This window comes from Netta rufina, assembly GCF_964035555.1.
Source record: "Netta rufina genome assembly, chromosome: 4".
Taxonomy (NCBI): domain Eukaryota; kingdom Metazoa; phylum Chordata; class Aves; order Anseriformes; family Anatidae; genus Netta; species Netta rufina.
Window position 1 is genome coordinate 27792172 of NC_140127.1, and position 11195 is coordinate 27803366.

The 11195-nt window shown below is 39.1% G+C and overlaps 1 protein-coding gene across 1 annotated transcript in view; it reads right to left on the reverse strand.

Moving 5' to 3' along the window:
- The window catches only part of TLL1 (tolloid like 1), a gene marked incomplete at both ends in the record, with an annotated part of 129940 nt that extends 118956 nt beyond the window's left edge, over positions 1-10984 (reverse strand). The window contains one exon of the mRNA XM_084285612.1: positions 10813-10984. Within this exon, the coding sequence (XP_084141738.1) occupies positions 10813-10969 (157 nt within the window). The remainder of the gene's footprint in view (positions 1-10812) is intronic.
- Positions 10985-11195: the final 211 nt, after the last annotated feature.

Genomic DNA, 11195 nt, shown 5'->3' on the forward strand with positions numbered 1-11195 from the left:
GTTTATAACCAAGTCTTTCTAAATAATTCAGGAAACCTTTGACTTCCTATATTTCCTTGGGTCTATAATGACTAGATCAATGAAACAGAATAAAACATTAAATGTTGTAGAATTCTGTACCATAATACAAATAAACAATGTATACTTTATTTTACTCTTGAAAAATTATCCAGGAAAAAATATTTTTTTTTCAAGTTGAAGTCTATTAGTGCTACAACTCACACTTAATTCAGCTGCTTCCAAGGGACAGGTATATGAATGAACACATCCAAAAGTTCTCACCTGGGTTTCTGTATTTTCACTTGTATTTCATGTGTGAAAAGGTTTCATCCTCATTACTGCAGATAAAAATAAAAGGACTAAAAAATAGAAACACCTTTCCTACACTCTTTCCTCCCCAGCATTCCCACTATTCAGAGATCAAGGTGTCCACGAACTCTAAAAGGAGAAGCTTTTCATGATGCATAAAGATTTTTCTCCTTCTCCTGCTTAATAAGTGCAGAAAACTCCATAACTAAAGCTAAGCAAAGGAATGCCTTCAAACAAGAATCCTCAGTCAAATCTAGTGTCATTCATCACCTGCATTTCTCACTCAGGACATGATTGAAGTTCAAACAGTGAAGAAACAGTATCAGAAAGAAAACAGATGTTTGGAAATACAAAAGTAATGAGTTGCATAGCTTTGGGAAAAAAAAAATACACTTTTTCTGCTGTTTATATTTTACCATTTAACTAATTCTTCTACTTCTTAAAAAAAAAAAAAAAAAAAAAAAAAAGGATATATTTTCCACACCTGTCCCTCCACTTGTTCCTTCTAGTTTTCCAAGATCCTTACAGATTCTAGCAAGCCTCTGTGATAGACTGGGATACGAAATGTTTTAATAATGGTGTCTTGTAAACTAATGAAGAGACTTTCAGTGCTCGTCAAATATTAGCTAATAGTACCTGATTTAGCTGATATTATCACAGACTATACTGACACCAGTTTCATATGCCTGCAGTACTTTTTAACAAATGGCTTATTATCTTTGACTACATTTCTTGAAATTAAACAGATAAGGAACTATATGTCCAACTGCAACCATCATGCTTGTCAGTATCTTTAACCATTCATCAGATAGAACATTTAATAGAGTATTCAGCTATGACAAGAAAAACCTATCTCTAAAGACTGATAAATTACTGCAGTAATCTAAATCCATTCTTATCCTGAGGCTTCTGGAGTGGGGGTGTTGAAAAAAATCAGATGCTGTCGCAAGCTGCTGGATTTTTTTCACACCCCAGTCCAGCAAGACCTGCAATCACAAGGTCACTGAATGCAAGATTTCATGATACTCTTGTATTAGTGATGACATCTATAGAAACTGGGGCAAAAATCCAACTGCCTTCATTAAAGTGAAAAGCATGTGAGCACATGAATACAAGCGAGCCATAGGCCAAGTAAATTAGTCAGCTCTGCACTTTATTACTTATTTACCTATAAATATCATCTCTAAAGTAACTGGAAACATTCCCACTGAGTTCAATAGCCTTTAGATCATGCTTAACACAGAAATTAACACAACATTTCCCAGTGTCGCAAAATAAAATAAAAGATATAAAAGCACCCACACAACCTGTATACACAACTTTAATGATCTTATAATAGATACTTCTACAAGTAACTGTGCTTTAATGATGCTTCCTTAGATAATCAGGTGAGCAAGTGAATACATGTGTTTAAAGCTAAGCATGAAAGTGCTCTAGTGGACCCGCAAAAATAATCTATAAAACATGAAATACCGTTCAATGTCTTTGCAGTCATACTGAACTTTGAAATTCATTCACTTCCCAAAACAGCCAAATTGCATTTATTTTTCAGGCTTGCTACAAATGCTGAGTTTCTGAAATAGCATTTAGGAAAGGCTGAGGAACAAAGGAACTGCAACACTGGATCACATCCAAGGTCCTGTCTCTGACAGCAGTCACTACCAGCTGCTTCAGAGAGGAACAAGAATCTGCAGTAGGTAGACAAGGATAATCTTGCCATGCACTAGGGTTCATCCTGGTTTTCAGCTACTAAAAACTGTCTTAAACTCTGAAGCCTGAGATATAACATCCACTTTAAAATCTTATCACCATTAATTGTCAGAGCACTGGATGCTCCTGCTGCCTACATGTATGTAAACATCAAATCCCATATCTGAGCACTACCTAAGTAACAACCTGTGGGAGACTTCTGTCTAAAAATAAAGTTGTATAAAAGGTGCATATGTCCTTGACTCAGCTCTGAATTTGCCACTCTGGAATTTAACAGACTAATAACAGTAGAAAAAAAAAATCATTTTTCTTTTTTAATCTTCTTGTATTATTTCTTACATTGCATGTTTATCATGTCCTTCTCTATAATTTGTTTTCTAAATTGAACATCTTTTTAATCTGTTTTCATTAAACAGTTTTCCCAATAACCTATACTTCATTGAATAAAACACCAGCATGAATTTGATTCCTTAACTATTTAAAGGTTTGATTGTTATTTTTGTGCCTGAGGGTTGGTTGTCTGGTTTTCTGAATTTGCTTTGATTTAATAATTCCTTTCCACGCATGAAAGATTAATCTATATTGGTTTTCATAATGCTATTATAGTATATCAATAACAACGTAATAGAGATTCCAGAATTTAGTTCTGAAATCATCTTGTTTAGCTGCATGGTTAGAGAAAGACTAAGCAGTTTTTATGATGACAAAGGGGTTGGCAGATGGATAGATTAAAGATCCTGGTACTAAGATGAAGATCAGTAAAAGATGTTAATATGCCTTAATAATGATACTGACAGTTTTGCATTGAAACACATTATGCTTTTAGTCAAAAAGAGGTTAAGCAGATTGCCTTAACAAAAAATACCTAATTTGTCTACTGACCTCTATGCATATACACCTTTACAAGGGCTGAAATAGACACAAGAATGGAAACAGTTGTCAGGCAGTGAAGCTTAACCTACCTGCAAGTAAAACCAAGGTAAGAGCATGATCGTAAGAGCAATGTTGAGTAAAGGGGGGAAAATTGAGTACAAGAAAAAAATGAAAATGTATGCAAATTTGTTATAAATATAAGGACATTTTACCAGATGGAGAAATTGGGCAGTTCATCGTCATGTTCTCACACCCGCAGAGTTGTTCTAAAACTACTCTGCCTGAAAGCAAATATAACTGGCTGTGCAAGTAAACTATTTAAATAAACCCTGATATTATATAAGAACCATCTGAAATTATTTTCTTTACTTATCTGGGTACATCATCTGGAAACATAAAGGAGGTCTGTTTCTTGGCTACTATTTCTAGAATTGCTATGCCCTATTCAAAATCCTGCTTACCAGGGGAAGTGGAAAAATGTTGAACATCTTCAGTGAAACAATGGCCATGACAGTAAGAACGTACCTAATAAACATCTATTAAAATGTCAGACACTAATAAAGTGTGTTCATTTTTGTTTAATAACAATTAGAGTTATTACTAGGAATATGTTTAACTATTGCTACCAGCATGAGAATAATGTAACCTATACACACAGCTCTTTAGATATATTCCTCTCACCTGTTGTCCATGCTGCCTCACTTCTTCCAAGACCAGATATTTAAACTACACCACAGAGCTTACAATACCCAAGGAACACAATGTGGCTGGAGAGGCATTTGCACCCTTCAAATGTAGCATTCTGCCATTCAATTTTTGTAGGAAGAGGAATGAAATTCATTAAGACAGCAAGACAGATGGTCTTGACACAGCTGAACTTTGTTTTGCTGGGTAGCATCAACTTTTAAAGTATGATTTATGGCTACTTTAAACTTAAAGATTACACAAAATTTCAAGGATTTCATATAATAGAAATTGTTGCTAAGGATGTTCATACATTTTAAATGACTAAAAGTATACCTCAGAGCAAGCATGTTTTCTGCAATATAGTCTATAACCAAGAACATTAATTTATAAAAAATATATATATATATTTTCCTAGTCAATTATTGGTCTTCTTGTCAATAAAATACAGAACAAGGAAGCTGGCTACTTCCATGCTATGCATCATATTTCACACACTTCAAAATAATAATAATAATTAAAAAAAAAAAAAAAAAAAAAAAAAGGAACTATCAGGAACTATTTTAGGAAAAAAAAAATGATTTGGTGGTATTTTTGTCTTATTTGCCATCTGTTTTTAAGCATTGAAGAGAAAACCCACAAACATACACTTTGGAGTATTCCTGCTCTGTAAGAGCTATCTGCTCAAATATTTTCAAACACTTGATGTTCACAGGTTTATAGTCACTCAAAATTTGCACTTGCAGATCACTTCTCAAGCAAATAAAATCATGAGAGCGTCCATATGAGTAAAAACTGCCTCTGAAGCAGTCTGTGAGAGACTCATAATATGGGTTGCATACCTGTTCTGGTGTCTTTTTATACAAGTTTTAGATTTCAAGTACTTCTAGCACTCTTGCTTCTACTTATCAGCAAGGACATCAGATCTTGAAATTTAGGTACATGAGTCCATCAGAGACAAAAGGTTCATGTATGTGTTCTGTATAAACATTTATAGTTGGATATTTCAGCATTTGACGTGCACTGTTTGAGACATCACTGGCAGCCCACTAAGCACTCCACTGTTAGGCCCCCAACAACACCGTCATGCACAGCCCACTCATCCTTCCTCTCTGTTTTTCCAGCCATGGGCAAAGATGGTTCTTTGCTACAGAACTACCAAAGTACTGTCTTATGGAAAACCCAATGAGGAGCTGGAAGCTATATTTGGAGGAAATAATTGCGACTTGCAAGCAAGAGTAATGAGAACACAGAGAAGAGGATTAGGTGACTGGACAGTGGACAGGCAGCACAGAAGAAAAAAAAAAAAAAATGAAAAGCAAGTAGGAAGCACATTCGGAGGAGAAGGGGCATCCAAAAACAAGGAAAACTTGTCATAGGAACAATGAAAGAGAAGATACGTGAAAAAAGTAAAAGAGGAGCAGGAGACATGGAGAATGAACATACATTAAAACATTAACAGATTGACCACTGGCACTTTCTTGGCAAAGAAAAACGTCCTACAAAGAGAGAACTAAAAATACCCAAAGATTTTTCTAGTCACACTTTCAGTGGCTATAACTCTGAAGGGTAGCAGGGAGGAGGACAGGTTGTTTGTGATCAGGAATTGGAGGAATGGATTGTACCCAGTGATGACTAAAACGAAGTTAGATAAAACCCAATGAGACTGAGACAAGTTTGACAAACACTATCAAATGCAGTCCACCCTACTGAAAATGTTTAAAGCCCAAAGCTCAGATTTTGTCTGGAATACATAAAGCATTATCTTCCCTTCCAATAAAAATAAATAAATAAATAAAAAGAATGTTGTACAACCACAACATTTTTCAGCATTCTATAAACCGACTTTTCATGAATCTAAAGCTAGACCATAAAAACCTATTTTATTTTAAAGATAAACACACATTGTCTAAACAAAGAATAGAGTTTTCTCCCCTTGTTTAGTTTATTCACTGTTATAAAACTTAGAGTACTGTAATGCATCCAGGGGAAAAGAAAAAAAGAAAAAAAAAAAAAAAGTCTGTTTTCCTCCACAAGGTCCCCTGTGCCTGTGAGAGCCAGAAGTTGACTCTTCCATTTTACAGCCCTTCTGTCAGTATCACGCACCACAGATGCGACCGTTTTTCTCCAAACAGAAGTGAATGGAATTATGTCATGAGCCTATCAACCCTGTTTTCCAGAGGGGCAATAAGAATGACATAAGGCAGACATCCAGGTGTGGTGAATGTTCCTGTGCTTGCCTGGGGGACCTGATTCCAAGCTCAATTAGATTTGTCAATTAGGCTTGTTCTGCAGTGATGTAATACCACTCCTCTCAGGTCACTCGCTTGACACACCGGAAATATATTCAGAGACAGATCCCTATGGAGAGTGGTCTGGACATGAAATTGAGCTTTTAGTATGGAAGGATATTCACAAAGTTAGAATGTCAAATTTATCCATTTACTAGAGTTCTCCCTGAGCTCCACTATTGAAATAATCTTTCCAGTGAAGTGTAGAAGAACTTTATGTTCATACAAATCTCTTTTAAAGGTGTTGAGATACCACATTAAAGGGCATCACAAAGAAATAATGGTGTAGACCTTTGAAGAAGAAACATGACTTAAAAACCTAACTTTTTCAGTAGTCTGATTTACCCTGTAAGTCAGTTCACAGAAGGTTGGAGGCCATTTAGGACAGACCATTTAGAAGAGCCAGTTCCTGTTTCAGCTGCCTACGCTGTCAGTTTGCTACATGAACAGCCACAGTCCTGTCAATATGGCAAATGGTATTAGCAGTACTCTGTATTAGTATAAACCACAGAAGGTATCTTCCTGAATTTTCCACATAACCCAAACAAAGACGAAAGATCTCAAGTACATAAATTATGCAAAAGATTCAAGTGTATAATTACAGGTTTTAAAATTTTTCATATTACCAAACTGCATATTAGCATGCATACAGCTGAAATGTTTCTCATCATATAAAAAACTTCATCCAAATTAACTACTGGGTTTTTCCTGGAAGGGTCTCTAGTGCAAGCCAATTTCTAGTGCAAATACAACCAAGGCCCACAACCAGGAAAAAACAATAGATCAAGGAATTCAACTTGGAGCCTATTCCCCTAACCTTTATTAATTTCTTAGGAAATGAAATACTTCCAAGAAGAAATGATAAAAGAGATTTATCTCAGGATAGCCATCTGCCCGGTGGCTGCAACAGATCTCAGTGATGCGGATATGCAACAAAGCTAAGCCTCGTTTCCTCACTTCTCACAAGACAACGAGTATTTTAACTGGAAGATCACCCCAAGAAATACCACTTACTCTGTTGGTCTTTTTTTGTCTTTTTCAATGAAACAAAATAATTCAAAAAACCTTTAATACCAACTAAGTGCAGACTACGAATGAGTATTATAGGATGGGAAACTTCCTACCCATCTCATTCTGAATGTTTCTCAACCAATATCCTTAATTCATTGTAAGCTGTGAGCACACACACACAAAAAAAAAAAAAAAAAAAAAAAAAAAAAAAAAGCCTCAGGAATCCAGAGATTAATGTAGGTGCAAACTGCAATCTGAAAAGCTTGACAGTGCCCATTTAAATCTAATTAGGCATTTTAATTTTTGGCATAATACCTGATTTATACAAATGTTGATCTATGCTCCTAGATTCTTTAAAGCCTAACATTGTGATGAGCATGGCATTCCCAGCTTTGCATCTTCCGGCAAATTAGATCTGAGAAGATAAACTAAGAATGCCTTACACTTGAACTTCACAATGGTAAACACTGAGGGCAATATCCTGCGGAGAGACACAAGGAAATATCTGAGACATCAGAAGCACAGAAACCGTGTTACATCACATCCCGCTGTTGGAGCATGCCAGGATACTTGTTAGAAGAAGTAGCGTGACCCAAAATTCATACATAGGTTAAAGGACTGCAGAAAAACATACAGGAAACCACACAGCTCATCAAGTTAGTCTCCTCAGTGTTGAAAGCTTCCTTACCATATCTCTTCTCCTAAGCACCATCATAACAGCACTTCCCCAGGCTCCTCTTTCAAGAGACCCCTTATCCCAAGAGCTCTCAAGGTGCTGGCTTCACTGCTGAGACTAAGCTTGGGTTTATTGTATAAACAGCTGCAGTTTTTTATGCAACTGAGAACATCAGTTCCAGAAACAACTCTTAACCCTACTCTGCATCCATCAAACTCCTGTTATCTGTAGATTTCAGTCTTCAAGTTGGAAATATATATATTTTTTAAATATATTGTACTATAATATAATGTACTTAAATATATTGTACTATAATATAATGTACTTTTTAAAATGCACCTTACATTCCTTCTGGGAATTTAAAGTCTGAGGAACAGTATGGTTCTAAGCACACTAGACAAAATGAGACCTTTCTCGTTAAGTGTTAAAATACACTCAGAATACTTCTAACTAATCCCAAAAAAAAAAAAAATACCTATAAATAATATCTTAGAGACTGCTTCTTTCCATTTCTGGTAGAGTTTCCCAGCTCTTCCACAAAAGGGAACAACAAGGAAAAAGGGGGCCTACCGAAAGGTCTCTGATTCAACAGAGTTAGAGCTGTATCTACAGATAGTTATCTATATAGAATTATAACCATATCTAGCCATAGGCTAGAGGCTTTATGTGTTGTGCTTGATGTCACGAAACCATGAACATTTTTTACGTGGTCTGTGGAATAAAAACTAAGCAGAAAACACGACTGATTGAAGAAAAGCAGAATACAAGCAACTTTTAAAATAGTTAAATTCAACTTGCATCAGCATATTTGGGGATCTTAGTTGTGGCTGGTTTCAAAGGATTTTATTAGCTTACAAATTAGGGTAGATGAAATTATTCTGGCAGGTCTGTAAAAATTGCATAGGAGTCTCCAACATTTTTTGAAGTACATTACTATGTAAAATCCTAACTGAGTTTGGGTGTTTCTCACCTTGTACCAAGTTGACAAAATTCACTTATACCTGGAACCTAACTGTTACCAGCCTGAACAGTTAAAAAAAACAGCACTTCTACAGCCTCAGCTGTAGGCCCTGCAGGAAAAGCAGGTGTTAATTATATCTAAGATACAAATTTTGCATATGGTGAACACAATCCTGGCAAGGATTATCTGGTTTTATCCAGCTATTTTACACATAGAGGAGCCACACAGACCTGAAGGTGAACAACTCACACCTCCAGGTGTGAAGCCTGGCTTTGTCCTGCTTTACAGCCTCACTGTGGAAGACATCCTAATGATAGATATCAGCAAAATTACCCATGGGAGTCCTATATCCACCCCAGATGGTAAGAACTGACCTAGCAAGAATGTGTATTTGCATTATCCTCCAAAAGAGGCTGAGCATCCACAATTATCATCATCTTTGATGGGGATTGCACGCATCAGGATTTCACAAGCTAGTACTAATGCAGCCTCTAGGGAAGATTTAGAAGGAAGAGTATTTGGGAATTAGTCTTGGAAGATCAGTTACATTGGTACATCAAACTTTCTAACTTTTTATCAAAAACAATCAGTGTATGGTACAGTGTGCAGCAGTAAGTACCATACATTTTCAGTTCTGAAGCATGACCGTATGCTAAAACAACATGAATGGGCTATTTACTGAATATAGAACCTCGCTCAGAGGTTCAATTGCTTTTACAATTGATGACAACAACATACAACTAATCTTTCATGCATCTACCTGTCTCTTATCACAGTAGTATTCTGTGATTGTAAGCACCTCAAGAAGCAGCAGCAGCAGCAAGAACTTCCGTGAAGTAACTAAATGGGCCAAACTTTCTAAAAGTATGTCTCTTCCTCTAAACTAAACAAAACAAAGTGATGGCAGGGAACTGTCAACACTAATCATATTCCACAGCGTCTTACCATCATCTTTCATGCATAAGCTTAAAACACTGTCATGAATTGTAATTTTTAATTACTTCCACTGCGAACCAAGAAGTATAACAGAAATCCCACAGCAGACAGAGTATACACTTATACCTCATTAAATAAAACGACTTGTATGAATCTTTTTAAAGAATTACAAAACAGGGGGGGAAAAAAAAAAAAAGAGTTCAACTTAATTATGACCAGTCGCTTACATTTGTGAGTGCTAATTGGAAAAAAAGTAATAATGTTTTGTTTTCAGTTGCTTCTACTCTTTTTGAACTTGGGCATTCTTCAGTTGTAGACAAGTAGGACCTAACAATTCACACTTAGGAACAAAATATTTTTGTGATTAGGAAAACATAGTGTCTGCATATTTGGCATATATGTTCACCACATTCTCCTCAATAAATTAAACAAAACCACACAGACATAGCGAACACAACCTTTGGCTGAACTAGTTTTCAGAATATAAAATAACTAATTAATGCAAAGGAGACTGCTGGAAAACTTAGGCACTTCTTTGACAATAGAGCTGTCGGGAGCGTACCACCACCGTGGCTCGCAGCACGTTTTGAAGAGCGCATCAAGAGTCACTTGTCCACTGCTACACCAGTGAACCGGGCTTGTAAGGTAAGCGAGGCTGCCGATAATTTCAGCGGCCCCCAGGCTGTATACCTAGAGCAAGGCACCGGAGCCCCACATCAGGACGTGCTGTAGGACAAGGCTCCCTTGCAGTGTGAGGCTGTCCCGGCTCTGCGAGGGGCGCGCAGCAGGAGGGCGCAGCGCAGCCACCCGCTCCGACGGGGCGCCCCGAGGCACCGCCAGGCTCGGCAACCCTGCGGGCGGTCCCGAGAGCCGGGGTGCCGGGCCGAGGAGGGGTGACAGGTTGCGAAGAAGGCAGCCCAGGGAGGCGGCGCCCGCTGTCGCCGCGGGGGCGGGCAGGAGCCCGGGAGGAGCCGCCACCGCCCTCCGGCGCCGCCTGCGGGGCCCGGCCGCTCTCCGCCGGTGCGGCGGGGCCCGATCCTGCCTGCAAACCTCTGAGCCATGCCGAGACGCCCCCCGCCGCCGCTGCCCCGTCCCCAGCCAGCCCGCTGCCCCCCGCGGAGCCCCTCCTGCCCCCCCGCCGGCAGCACGGAGGGCGGGGGGAGGGGTCGCAGCCGGGGGAGTCCCGGGCGCCTTCCCCAGGTGAGCGAGAGGGGCGCGGGGCTCCGGTTGCGCCCCCGAGGAGGAGCAGGTGAGCCCCCGACCTGCCCCCCGAGCACACGGCGTAACTGCGACCGAGACACAGCCACCGGCCGGGAAAAGGGGGGGGGGGGGGAGCTGCCCTGGACGTGGAAGTCACTTACCGGCTTTACAAGGATCCTTGTAATCTATCGCCTCGGCTTTATCCTCTTCGGTGAAATCGTAAGTGTAGTCATAATCGAGGCCAGAGCAGGAGGAAGGCTTCCCACAGACAGTCCACCCGGCCAGCCACAGTGCCATCCTCCAGCAAAGCATTTTCATCCTCCCTCGGGCAGAGAGGTGGTGGACAGGACGCAGATGAATTAGCCGGACGGTTCAGCTGTCCACGCCGGCTTGAAAAAGGAGGGTAAGGGATGGAGGAACCACAGGTTTTTTTGGTTGATTTGGGATTTTGCTCGCTCGGTCAGTTATTTTTGTTGGCTTGGGTTTGGTTTTTTTTTTGGTGTTTTGTTTTTGTTTTTTCCTTCTCCACCTAGAGGCTCCTCGG